Here is a 12,703-nt window from a genome sequence, read left to right on the forward strand (position 1 = left end):
TTACGTATTGAACATGTACGTTAATACTTTGACCATAAAATTCGAAAATGTCACTGGTTCACTTCTTTACTCTATTTTTATTTTATAATTCAAAATTAGACCTCGAATTAAATATTAATGTTTTATGAGCTAGTTTATAAATGAGCAGAAAGGCAATAACGTTTGCACAGCATTCTTCTTAAGAGCAAAAAAAAAAGTGCAAAACAAATTATAGATCTGATAAAATCGTTTCAAATCCTCAAAAAATTATGTTCCGGAAGTTATGCTCCCATGAGACAAATTCTTTTTTTTTTTTTTAAATGCAACTGAAATCCAGAAGATGAAAGAATTTGCAAACATATAAATTGTTCCGGCAATGTCCATTTCTTTGAATATTTTTAGGGGTCAAACTGTTTTTGGAAAATGTTATGACTGACCATATGCCAATTTCATTAAATGAATCCATTGAGAAGAAAACAGAGAAATTCCTGTTAAAATCCATATAATTATTCAAATTAAATATACGAATGTAATAATATTCAGTCAGTACAAAAGTCTCAAGCTTTCAATATTTGCATAATACCCCATTTTTATTACGTATTCCCTCAATCTTTAAGTAAAAAACAGGATCTACGGAGAAATATTTCTGAGAATGACTTATTTTAATCTTTTGAAAAGTCTAAGATAATATTTGTAAAAGATAAAAGTTATATTCCTAATGGTATAATGAATGTAGTTGAAGGGTAAAAAGCGCAACTTTCGATATTAAGTGAAAGATAAATTTATCATTAAAATAATTTAAAAACCGGTTTTAATTGGTTTATTTGTGCAATTAATATTCCATAAAAAATATCATCTGTAAGCTTAATCAACATTAACTTTCTCGCTTTCACTATTGAGAAAGATGATATTGCCCTGGAGAAAGCAATATAGGAAAATTTGCAATAAATTCCTATGAAACTTATCCTCCCAAATACCAAATTGCAATGTTTTTAGAAATACCAAACAGAAGTGTTGAAATTTATCTGCGTTGAATGCTAATTACAATGATGAATGATGTAATCTGAATAAATTCCGTAACAGTTTTATAATCAGGTTGCAAATACGTAATAATCAGTTTTTTAGAGTTCATGAAAGAAACCAATGATGTAATAATAAAATAGCCTTGAATATAATAGATAGGTTTTTGTTCTTAGTCTTTGAGAAGATTTTGTTAGAAGCATAATTATATTTTTTTTTCTCGTTTGTAATTTTCATTTCTTGATTCAAGTCAATGTTTTAATTATATTAGCATGCATGAAAAAACAATGTGAAAAAGGGAAAACGAAAATTATCTAAACAAAACTATTGGAGCTTAATTGATGTTTAATTTATTATCAATTAACGTTTTATTCTGAAAATAGCTAAAAATGCGTATTTAAAAAGATTGATATAGCTCAAAATGTGTGTTGAACAAAATGAACACAGCTCAAAATGCACATTTAAGAAAATGGACATGCTCAAATTGCGCATTTTAGAAAATGGACGTAGCACAAATTCTGTGCTTGACAAACTAACAAATTTCTTTATATATTTCTCAAGAAATACTGAAAGAGACATTTTATAATTTCAGAAATGTTTAGATCATGCGATTTCTTGCACTAACGTGTAGTTTGTATGAATGCAATGATGAAGTTTAAAGCTTTCAGAGGCTTGAAGGACCGATAATAAATTACATACAAAAATTAGTGTTTTTGAATACCCTATGCCAAAAAATAAAGCAATGAATTTGAAACTTGCAACAATTATTTTGGTTATTATACGTAACAATAGCACAAAATTTCGCAAACTTAGTTTAAATATTTATGGAGATATGGACATTTTCATAAAAATCTTAATTTTTTTGCCTTACGTTTTTTTTACTATAACTTAAAAAATATCCAATAAAATTAAACAAAATTTTTAGAGCAATTTAAAATTAATTGCAATTTTTTTTTTAAATTTGAAAAACATTTGTTGAAAAATGTGCAATATATAGGTAATTAAAATAGTTTTTTTATGCTGCGAATGAGCGAAAAAATATGACATTTTTTTTTCAATAATTTTGCAGTTAATCGTATTTGGCAGCTAAGGACAAAAGCCTGATTCGAATATCTTAAAAAATTAAAAAGGTTTTAAGCAATTTCCTAAGTAGTTTTTGTACTTTTTTTAAAAACAAAAAAAGATAAGGGTTTTTTCCCAAATATGATTTTGTATCATAAGACAAAATTAAATAAGAAATAATAATACTTTACAAAAATATTTCATACGCCGAATATGATTGTATAAGGAAAAAAGACAAGCAAACGAAAAGGCACTTTTACGGGAAACGATCCCCAACAATATCAGAGTTATTTTTAATAAATCTTGTTTAATAGTAGAAAAAACAAACTTTGTGGAAAACCCCTTATCATTTTGAGCTTTTTTTTTAAAAAAAAAAGTATGAAAACTACGTAGAAAGTTGCTTGAAACTTTTTAAAATTTTAAGATATTCAAGTCGGATATTTTCATTAGTTGGCAAGTACGATTTACTACTTAATTAAGAAAAACCAATTATTATTTTTCTCGCACATGCACAGCATAAAAGAATTACTTTAATTAGTTATATCTTGAGCAGTTTCAAACAAATTTTTCGCAAATTTTAAGGCAATAATTTTGTGATTAATTTTATATTAATCCAAATATTTTGTTTAATTTTGCTGGATATTTTTGAAGTTATGGCAAAACTACGCAAGACAAAAAAATTAGTTTTCATAAAAATTTCCATATCTCAATAAGTATTCAAGAGCGGTTTACGAAATGTTGTGTAATTATTACATTTAATAACCAAAATCATTTTTACAAGTAACAAATTTATTGCTAAATTTTTGCATTTGATTTTGTTTTTCAAACTTCTCTTATGAAATTAGCTTTATGTATTCAGAATAACCTAATAGATTCAAACAAATCCTTATAAATCCATTTATCTAAATTACTCAGCGCTTTTTTAAGTTACTCTTCTTTTTGAAATACCTAAAAATTCAGTAGTTGTTTTTACAGGGGTTCTATAAATGTATAATAACTGTATTTAAATTTACATTTTTTCAATTAAAATTTTTAAAAATTACCTTATTGTTTAGCGTAGTTAAATTTTTTTATATACTTTATGTTGATTTGATGCCATTTACTATAATCAAGCAGAATATTAAGTTGAACAAAAACAGGCATTAATGGGTTAAAACTATCTATCATATATTTCAACTCATTGTCTCATGCAATATATTGATGTTTACTAATTTCAGAAGAAAATACATGCTTTATCGTTTCCATCAGAATGACAATCGTATTTTTGTAAGAAAGTGAATAACAGATTTATCATAATTGATTTAGGAAATTATATCAGTTAATCTAAGTTAGTCGCATAAACAATAGTTTTAAAGGAAGGATAAGATTTTTCCTCGAAGATTTTATGGAGAAATTAGTCGTGAATCTAATTTCTTGAACAATTGTTCCAAAACTGGAAAGATGCGACGTCCAAAAGCATCAACTGTGCGTTTAATCCTAATTGTAGGATTTTTACTCTTTTTAACGCACAAAGTGAGCTGTGAGTTAGATAATTATGATGAAATAAATGAAAATAATATTTATGATCAGTGGAAAGAATTGGATAAAAAAGCTGCGAAGCTTGTTAATTCTGCAATCAGAATGATTTTGCCCAAGGTTATGGAATCATCCAGTTCAATGAACATATCATCAGAATGTGTGAAACAAGGCATGCATTTAATATCTGGATTACGACGCTTAAAAATTTGGGCTTTTAGTTGTAAGTATTTTTTTTAATTCAAATGTAAACAACAATTATTACATTTTTATTTACTTGTATCTTTTCTGCGGATGCTGGCATTAGATTTAAATAAAAATTTTAAAATCAGTGCGATCTGTTTAATATCATTCATACCAGTTCAAAACCAGCCTGGGTCCCTTGGTTCAAATTATCTTTCATCAGTTTTTTCTCCCTTTCATTAAGTCCTGTACCAATTATTTTATCTGAACCCCTTGCCTACTGTTCGTATGTAAGATTAATTACATGACAGCCTATCTATTTAAACTTTAGGAACGCCAGTAAAAAGTTTCTATAGAAAAATCTCATCTAAAAATTAAAGCAATAAGGAAAACAATGGAAGTGAAAATATTACCACCGAAGCCGACTTCTTCAAGGGGTACCGGCCTCGGAAGCCATAAAACAAAACCTTTTCTATTGAGAGAGAGGACAAATGCCAAAATTAACTCTCACAGTACCCCGAAGGTTTTGTGGAAGTCCAAGAAAAAATACATAAAACCAAATCAGAAAGGATATTTCAACAAATCTTGAGAAAATAAAAACTCACATTAAACCGGTCAAACAGCGATTTCACAAACAAACTAAATGCAAAGGGAACTCAAAAGAAAACAACGACCTCTATTAAAATGCGCAGAATAGAAAAAAGAATAGTAAAAGAATGCGTAACAAATTAGTATAATGCTTAACTGGGGCTGCTCAGTTAAGACTTGATTTTCGCCCTGTTAAAAGAAATAATAAACTAGTATTCTTCAATCATTTTCTTAATCAAAAAATTAATATTACAATAATTAAAAGGAAAATCATTATTACTCAAATTATTCAAAAATTATTATTACACAAATTATCTCATCTAAAAACTAATAATCAGATAATTAATCACATAACATGAATTTTGTGACGAAAACTCCCCCTAACGAGGAAGGAGGAAAATAAGGAAGGAGAAGGAAAATTTGGAATGTACTTGGTAGCAAATTATTACTAAGATATAAAAACATTCTGTATAGTTGAAACTTACCATACTTCCTTATTCATGCACCAGTACATCTATTGAAAAAAATAAACTTTGAATTGTTTATATCATTGTAAGGTTATAAATACTCGCGTTTATGCAATAACTTTCAGAGAACATATTGTTTTATAACTAAATATCATTCTTAAACTAAAGGGCTAAGCCTCATGTTCGCTGCCGCTTATCAACTTAACCATAATTGTTGTTTCTCAACATAAAAGTATTTTTTTACGAAAATTGTAATTTTTCACTTAAAATATATATACAGTGCACAAAATAAAAAACTGACCACTATGAATAAGTTTTGATGTAATGATCAAATCTTCACGTTCTAGGAATCAATCTTAATGGTTCGTGAGAGTGACCTCAAATATGATAATTAATTTTAAGCTGCGAAATCAGACATAAAAACGTACTTTCTCTGAATAAACATACCTTTTTTAGACGGATTTTAATTTTTGACCCCCCAAAATATTGGGGTAGCCGTAATCTGGGAAATATGGGCTCAATAGATTGCACAGAAGAGCGGTCCACAGTTTGGATTCCTTGATGTTAATTTTACTTTTCGCGCATTGAGCCATATCTAGAGGAAGTCCAAAACAAATTTAAAAATGCTTGCATACAATTATAGAATGCGTTTATCCTAAGATAATTCCTCGCAAAAAATAACTTTAAATAAATATTTATCATTTTTTTATTATTTTATTTAAGATTATTTGAAAACATTTTGAATTGTAAGGTATACAATTTTTGACATCATCCGTAAGTAATGTAATTTTGCATGGCAAAATACGAAATTTCAGCAAAATCGGTCAAATAGTTCCTGAGAACTCGAATTTTAAACATGTGGCTTTTTTTAAATTCAATTTCTCAGGAACTATTCAACCAATTTTGCTCAAATTTTATATTTTACCATGCAAAATAATGCAAGAAAACTGTGTATCTTAATGCAAAATGTAAAATTAAGATTAAAGGATCTAAATTTTAGACCGCTCTCCTGACCGAACTTCCGAGATTGCGGCTATATTTTGGGGGTCAGAAATCCGAATCCGTTAAAAAAAACATACGTTTATTGAGAGAAAGTATGTTTATGTGCATATTAATTAACATATTTGAGGTCACCCCCACGAACCATTAAGAATGAGTCCTAGAACGTAAAAATCCATCATTAGATCAAACGTTATTCAGGATGGTCTGCTCTTTTTACTTTGCGCACTGTACAATAAAGAACGAATTTGTGTACAAATTTGCATTTGCTTATGCTTGTTCCCCCACTTTTCACGCTCATATTAAATGTTTGTTTTGATTCAAATTTGATTAGTAATCAGTATAAAAGATATCGTATGACTCTATTAAGATCTATTAGTGCGCAGAGAAAAAGATTTTGGAAAAAGTACCGCACTGTAAGCTAATGATTTTTCTGGTAAAAAAACAACAATTAAAAAATTGGTTATGAAAACAAAGATTTACGCTATTTAAACAATTCATTTGGAATTTCTTCTGTTCGTATAGCAACATTTTACCAGAAATTCTGGTTGTTAAAATTATAGTTCTTATTAGCACGCATTTAGTAAAAAACTGAAAAGTAAAATGAACGAATAAATTATGCCATGCTTTATGTATCACAATAAAATTAACAAATTTTAACACATTTACCGAATTTTATCATATATTATAAAACAGTATTTTATTTAATTTTACTAAAAAAATTACCAAAGCTCTTCAGTTATAATTACCGACCTTTTTGGTGTTTCCATAGAGCCAGAAACACAATAAATGTTACCAAATTCTGGTAGCTTTAACCATATTTTTTTCAGTGTGATCATTAAGAATTTTACTCAATAGTCCTTTTTTTAGGAAAAAGTAACATTTAAAATCAAAAGTATTTTGTTATAACAAATTTGATGAGCTCATAATCGTAACTTAGTACTTTCGCTTTCGAAAGAAACTGATATATTAAATGTAATTTATGCATGCGTCACATTGGGCATGAAGCTGATTGTCAAGTTGTAAATCATTTAATGACTCTCTTTAACAGTAATTTATGTAATTGCCTTATTGCTTACGTATGTAATTTTCCGGCGATAACAATGGAAAACTTCGATACCATCATTATAAATGGGTACTAGCAGTTCGAGAAGAAAAAGAAGACCTCGGATAACCAAACATATGACGACAGTGCCAGCTGATCATTTATAAGCAAACTGGCGTGTAAAAGTTAAGCTAACTCTCTCCACATAAGTCAGTATGTTAATTAACGTGAAATGAATTAAATACATTGCCGTATCACACATCACACATGGAATTTATTGAAATATAATTATTTCTCTTCTGCATCTTTTATTTAACTTTGATTTATTATTTGTTTATTTATTTTATTGTAACCGTGATATATATTTTTTTGTGGCAACTTCTATGCATAAATAGTTTGTTTATGTTCTGCATGGCTTCCTGTCTGTCTTTATGTTAAGTAAGAAGTATATAGTAAGAGAATTTGTCGTTGAACAAGAATATAGAATGTATCATTTAAGAGAAATGATGCTGATGATCTTGGCTTACTCGAAATTCAATGGAAAGAACAGTTGCTAACGTGAATAAATGCCTCGTTTCAATAACCAAACAGAATCGAGGTATTCACCCTATGTCACTTACAGATATCCCATTTTGTACGCACCTAAAATAATGAACGATAATATTTTAGGTAGTGTTTTTAGCTAATCTACTTACCGCAGTGCCCTCTTGCAACACTAAAAGGAAACGTTTGGTTGATACAGTAGATGCAAATCTTAAAAACTTTTTAGTTTATAATTTATGGTTCCAGTCATATTATTGATTGCAAGAACAAATAATGCTTCTCGGTGATTTAAAATTCATAATTTGCAGGGTTTCTTTTGCTCCATTTTTAAAAAAGAAGAATTAAAACAAGACTGTATTGTGTGAGTTTACGCTAGGGTTTAGAATTTTTTTTGCAGTTAATGCATTTCCATAGAAACATAAAAATTCAAAAACAATTCTAATTACTTTAATCTTACATTTCAGTTTCATAATTCGCAATTAGTGTTTCTGTATTAATTTTAGTTTCTCCTGTTTATTTCCATCTGTCATATGATAAATTCTTTAGTAAATGAAAGGATTAATGTTCCATATATCAATTAATGGTGCATGTAGCTTGCATAAATAAGTATTTTTTCTACTTATAAATAAACTCAAGAATACGAAAAATAGCGAGAAATTAATATCAAATAATAATTTACTTAAGATCATAAGACAAAATATACTTGTCTTCTATAACACGAGAAATACATAGAAAAAAAAACGTCCAAGAGTTAATGAAACATTATCAAACGATTAAAAAGAGTTGTGAATTCAATCAAAAATATTTTTTAAAAAATTATACATTCTTCCTCTAACTGGTTTTAAAGCTTTTTCTTTCAGCGGAGTGCTGAAACCATTTGGCCGAAAGTGTTGCAATTTGGCCCAGCCCTAAAAAAACTCATCGGCTCTTTTGTATGCTCTAGCTTTAGAGTAGAAACGTGAAAATTGTATGTACTTTAAACATAATCGCTAAGCTTGTATTTCTTTTATAACAAAAGGTCGTAACGATTCGATGGTCAATTACCTGGATAATAACCTATAAAATAAAAATAATTGATAAAATATATCCTTAAAACCAATAAAGCTTTCGAATGCAAATTAGAACAAGGAANGTAGAACATTCAACTTCTGCCCCCTAGAGTATAGGATCTAAAAGAGTGGTTCCCAAATGGTGTTCCATGGAACCCTAGAGTTCCGCCAAGAATTGCAAGGGTTTCTCTAATTGGTACTTTTTTTAGCCACATTCGGCTGACCGCCTAACTGGAATATTCTGCTTCTGCACCCTAGAGCCTAAGATATAAATTAATAGTCCCCAATTGGTGTTCCGTAAAGCCCTATGGTTCCGTGGAAAGGTTACAGCGGCTACACGAGATAGTACTTTTATCAGGTGTTCCGCCGAAAGAACGTTAATTATTTAGAGTTCCATGGCAGAAAAATATTGAGAGCCCCTGACCTAGATCAACTAATTCAAATACTAAAACAGTCTAAACTAATTTGTACGACCACCTTTTATAAAGACTCTTCCATTATAACGACCATTAAAAAAAGAATCAAAGAATCGATTCATATAACCGTTCATTTTAGTGAATTGATTCTAAAGAATCGATTCATTTAAATGAATCGATTGGCACATCACTAGCTACTACTACATTACAATGTAGATGCTTTTTACAAAATCTTAGTTTGCAGTTACGGTTACAATCTAATGATAAACTCCGCCATCTATCGGTGGTTCAATAACATGTATTTCTACACGGGTAGCCCAGCTCATATTAATGTCGGGTGTCAACGACCAATTTTATTTCGTCGATAAATGTACGGTTGCAAAGATTATTATTTTATTGCTTCAAATTTGAATGTTATTTGCATTTTTAACAACTGATATTGTTGTTATTAAATGATTGTTATTAAATGATAGAATTCACTAAAAGTATATAAATATGTAATAAATAAAATAATTTTGTGATAAAAATGATAAACGAGGTTTACCTATTGTCAATACATTGGTCATTTTCATTTACACCTGAAGAAACAGCCAAAAAACATAATTTTTGTAATTGGGTGGGGCTACCCGACACATTTTGAAAAGAGCTGAAAAACATGTTTTTTTTAAATTTCTATTTTTTTAAAGTTAAACTGTTCTTTTTTTTGGTTNTCATTTACACCTGAAAAAACAGTCAAAAAACATAATTTTTGTAACTGGGTGGGGCTACCCGACACATTTTGAAAAGAGCTGAAAAACATGTTTTTTTAAATTTTCATTTTTTTTAAGTTAAACTGTTCTTTTTTTGGTTTATTCATTTTGCATTATTTAATTAGATGATAAAGCAATAGAAGCATACAAAAATATTGATTATTACTCAATATTATACAGAAATATAAGCAATACTCCTTAAGTGAGCGGGGCTACCCGACTCTCCCCTAACTGCTGTTAGATTAGTTTACTTTTCTTAAACTATATGTTTTTTTTAACAAGCGATCTGTTTTTAATCGTATTTTATGTTTTAATAAATTCGTTGCATTAATCTTTATATCATCGTGTAGTAACTACTAATAATCAATTACTTTCGAGTCGTAATTAAAATTAAAGCCAATAAAAAAATTTCACATTTATGTTAAACGTTATTTCTGCCGTCATCGAAAAGAAAATTGAAAATATTAAAGATAAACACAAAACTATAAGATAATGTCGCAGAACATTGAATGATTGAAAAATTCTCATAAAAAAATTTATAACTTTTTTGAAGCATTTCACATTTATTTTTTTACTCTTTATGATTACTTAATATTAAAAAGAGAAAAAAAACACCTTTCACTATAAAGATTTTCAGAAATAAATAAATAAAAATAAACAATACTAATACACAATTACTTTACTAATACTATACTACTTTACTACAAGTACTTTCGAGTCGGAATTAAAATTAACGTTAAGAAAATTATTACGAAATTAATACTGCAAGAAAAAAAGGAAAAAATGTCAAATTTATGTTTAACGTTACCTCTGGGCTCATTGAAAAGAAAATTAAAAATATTAAAGATAAACAAAGAACTATAAACAAAGAACTTATTCGCAGGTCACTGTATAAGGAATTCACAAAAAAATGCTTACGAAAGAATTTAAATCTCTTTTGAAGCAAATTTTGTCACTAAATTCAGTGATGAATAATTTTAAGAACTTTAAACTTCAAACGCATCATGTTATAATATTTTTTGTACTTTTTAATACAAAAAAAATCAAAGCATGTATTTTTACACGCAACCATAAGTTCTCTGATGTTAATATTTAAGTATTCTCGGTAATCGGAAAAACTACATTATTCTTGTAGTTTAGACCAACTATTAGTTATTTACTACTACTACAACTACTTTTTCTCAATGTTATAGTTACTGCAAACTACTTTGAAATTTAGTAACTACTTCTCTGCCTTTAGGCCACAAACTTCTCTTTAATGTAAGGCAGTAGTTATGAAATATTTATTCTTGTTTTCATGAGCTTATTCCGAAAACATTTCTTTTCTAATTTATTCATTTAACCTTCAAATTTTTATGGCTATCTCGGCAGCGAATATTTAATTCAAGAAATGCGAAAGTATAATATACTTGAATTTTTTTAACTGCTTAATGATCTCTTATTTCCTCTAAGAAATTAAGTATGTCGAAAATGGCTTTCCCTCACTTTGTAATAATATTAGTGTTTCACGAGTGAATATTTGCATGTGTAAGTGGGTCAAGTAAATCATTATCTATTTTTCGTAATGGTTAGTTTAACTATTAGTTATGCGTGATTCTAAATAAGTAATTACTGTTAACGCTCAGCTGCAGCCTCAGGCTCATTTTCATTGCATCCATTGATGGGCCTGCAAAGATTTGTACACATCAAATTCGAAAAATTAGTTGCGTTAGTGCCGTGTTTCCTTTCTAAACTAACGTTAAAAGAAGTTGCCAGGAATCGCCACAAGCTACTGTTTCTTTATATGACGCAACTCAAACTACTTTTTTTAAATAGTAGTACACTACACTATAAACTAAGAAAAAAATAAGCGACTACTGTAGTTTCACTGCTTGTAGTGCGCTACTTCTGTCCACTGAATATATTATTCTGAGTCAATTAGTTAAACATAATTGCATGTTATCAACATGCAAATATGTTTTAAGGTAGTTCGTAAACTTTTTCATGCATCTTTAAGCGATCTCTATAATTTTGTGAAAGACTAAGGTTCAATCCTCAGCGGCCGCTTGAAGTTCACCCAACTTCAAATATATGGGTACCAGCTTCTTTGAGATCTAAAGGTGGCATGAGCGCAATGCTGTTTACATTGTCCCAATCATGCCGTTGATAGCAAAATTATAAAGGCTTGTCCCTCATCATGGCCCCTTAGGCCTGGGTAGTTGTTGGAATGCTTTACTTATTATCTCCTAAGCATTAGCAAATCCCAGTTGCTAATTCCATCTTTGAAATGTATGTAGGGTTTGAATAATGCTCTTAGTAGTATTTGGTTTGAAACTAGCAGAATTTAGTTTTTCATGTCTCATATCACAGCATCAAATTACACCAAAGTATAAAGTTACAAAATACGTTTCCATTTGATGAGAATGACTTAATTAAGCTCTCTGTTCAGTTAGTTATTTGCACGCATACACCTACTGTATACACTGAATATACAAATAATACGGTTAAGTTACTTATAGGGTAAACCAACCAGAGAAGGAACACTACCCAGTGAAGGGACATTTCATATACAGTGAAACTTCTCCTAAAGGCCACCTCTACTTAAGGGCCACCTCTATTAAGGTCCAATATTTTGAGGAACGAAAATTTTTCCCATAGACATAATGTTAATTTTCCTCCCATTAGAGGGCCACATTAGAGGGCCACATTTTCCTGACTGCCTCCAATAAAGGCCATTTTTCCCCCGTCCCAAGAGTCCCCCGTGCCATATTTATCAAACCAAGAAACGCTAATAGAAGTAAATAAACTGATATCCCAATCCAAGGCATTAATAAATGATGCGAATTTAACTAATTTGTTTTATAAGAGTTAAGGAATCATTAGAAACTAAAATTGTTTGCGAAAAAATTGTAAAAAGTAAACAAACTTCAATTGAAAATTTTTTTAAACATGTATAAAAACTTAAAATGTTAATAAACAGTTTTTTTCTACATAAATTTTGATTTCCTCATTTTATTTTTTGGTCACCCCCATTTAAGGGCCACCCCCCATAAGGGCCAATTTTCAATGGAAGGACAGGTGGCCCTTACCGAGAGGTTTCACTGTATGT

General features: G+C 29.2%; 1 protein-coding gene across 1 annotated transcript in view; it reads left to right on the forward strand.

Annotated features, from left to right (window-relative positions):
* Positions 1 to 3,438: 3,438 nt before the first annotated feature.
* Positions 3,439 to 12,703, forward strand: part of LOC107452062 (nose resistant to fluoxetine protein 6) — a 31,512-nt gene continuing 22,247 nt past the window's right edge. The window contains exon 1 of the mRNA XM_016068353.3: positions 3,439 to 3,799. Coding sequence (XP_015923839.2) covers positions 3,502 to 3,799 — 298 coding nt within the window. The 5' untranslated portion in view covers positions 3,439 to 3,501. The remainder of the gene's footprint in view (positions 3,800 to 12,703) is intronic.

The sequence above is a fragment of the Parasteatoda tepidariorum genome, chromosome 4 (assembly GCF_043381705.1).
Source record: "Parasteatoda tepidariorum isolate YZ-2023 chromosome 4, CAS_Ptep_4.0, whole genome shotgun sequence".
NCBI lineage: Eukaryota > Metazoa > Arthropoda > Arachnida > Araneae > Theridiidae > Parasteatoda > Parasteatoda tepidariorum.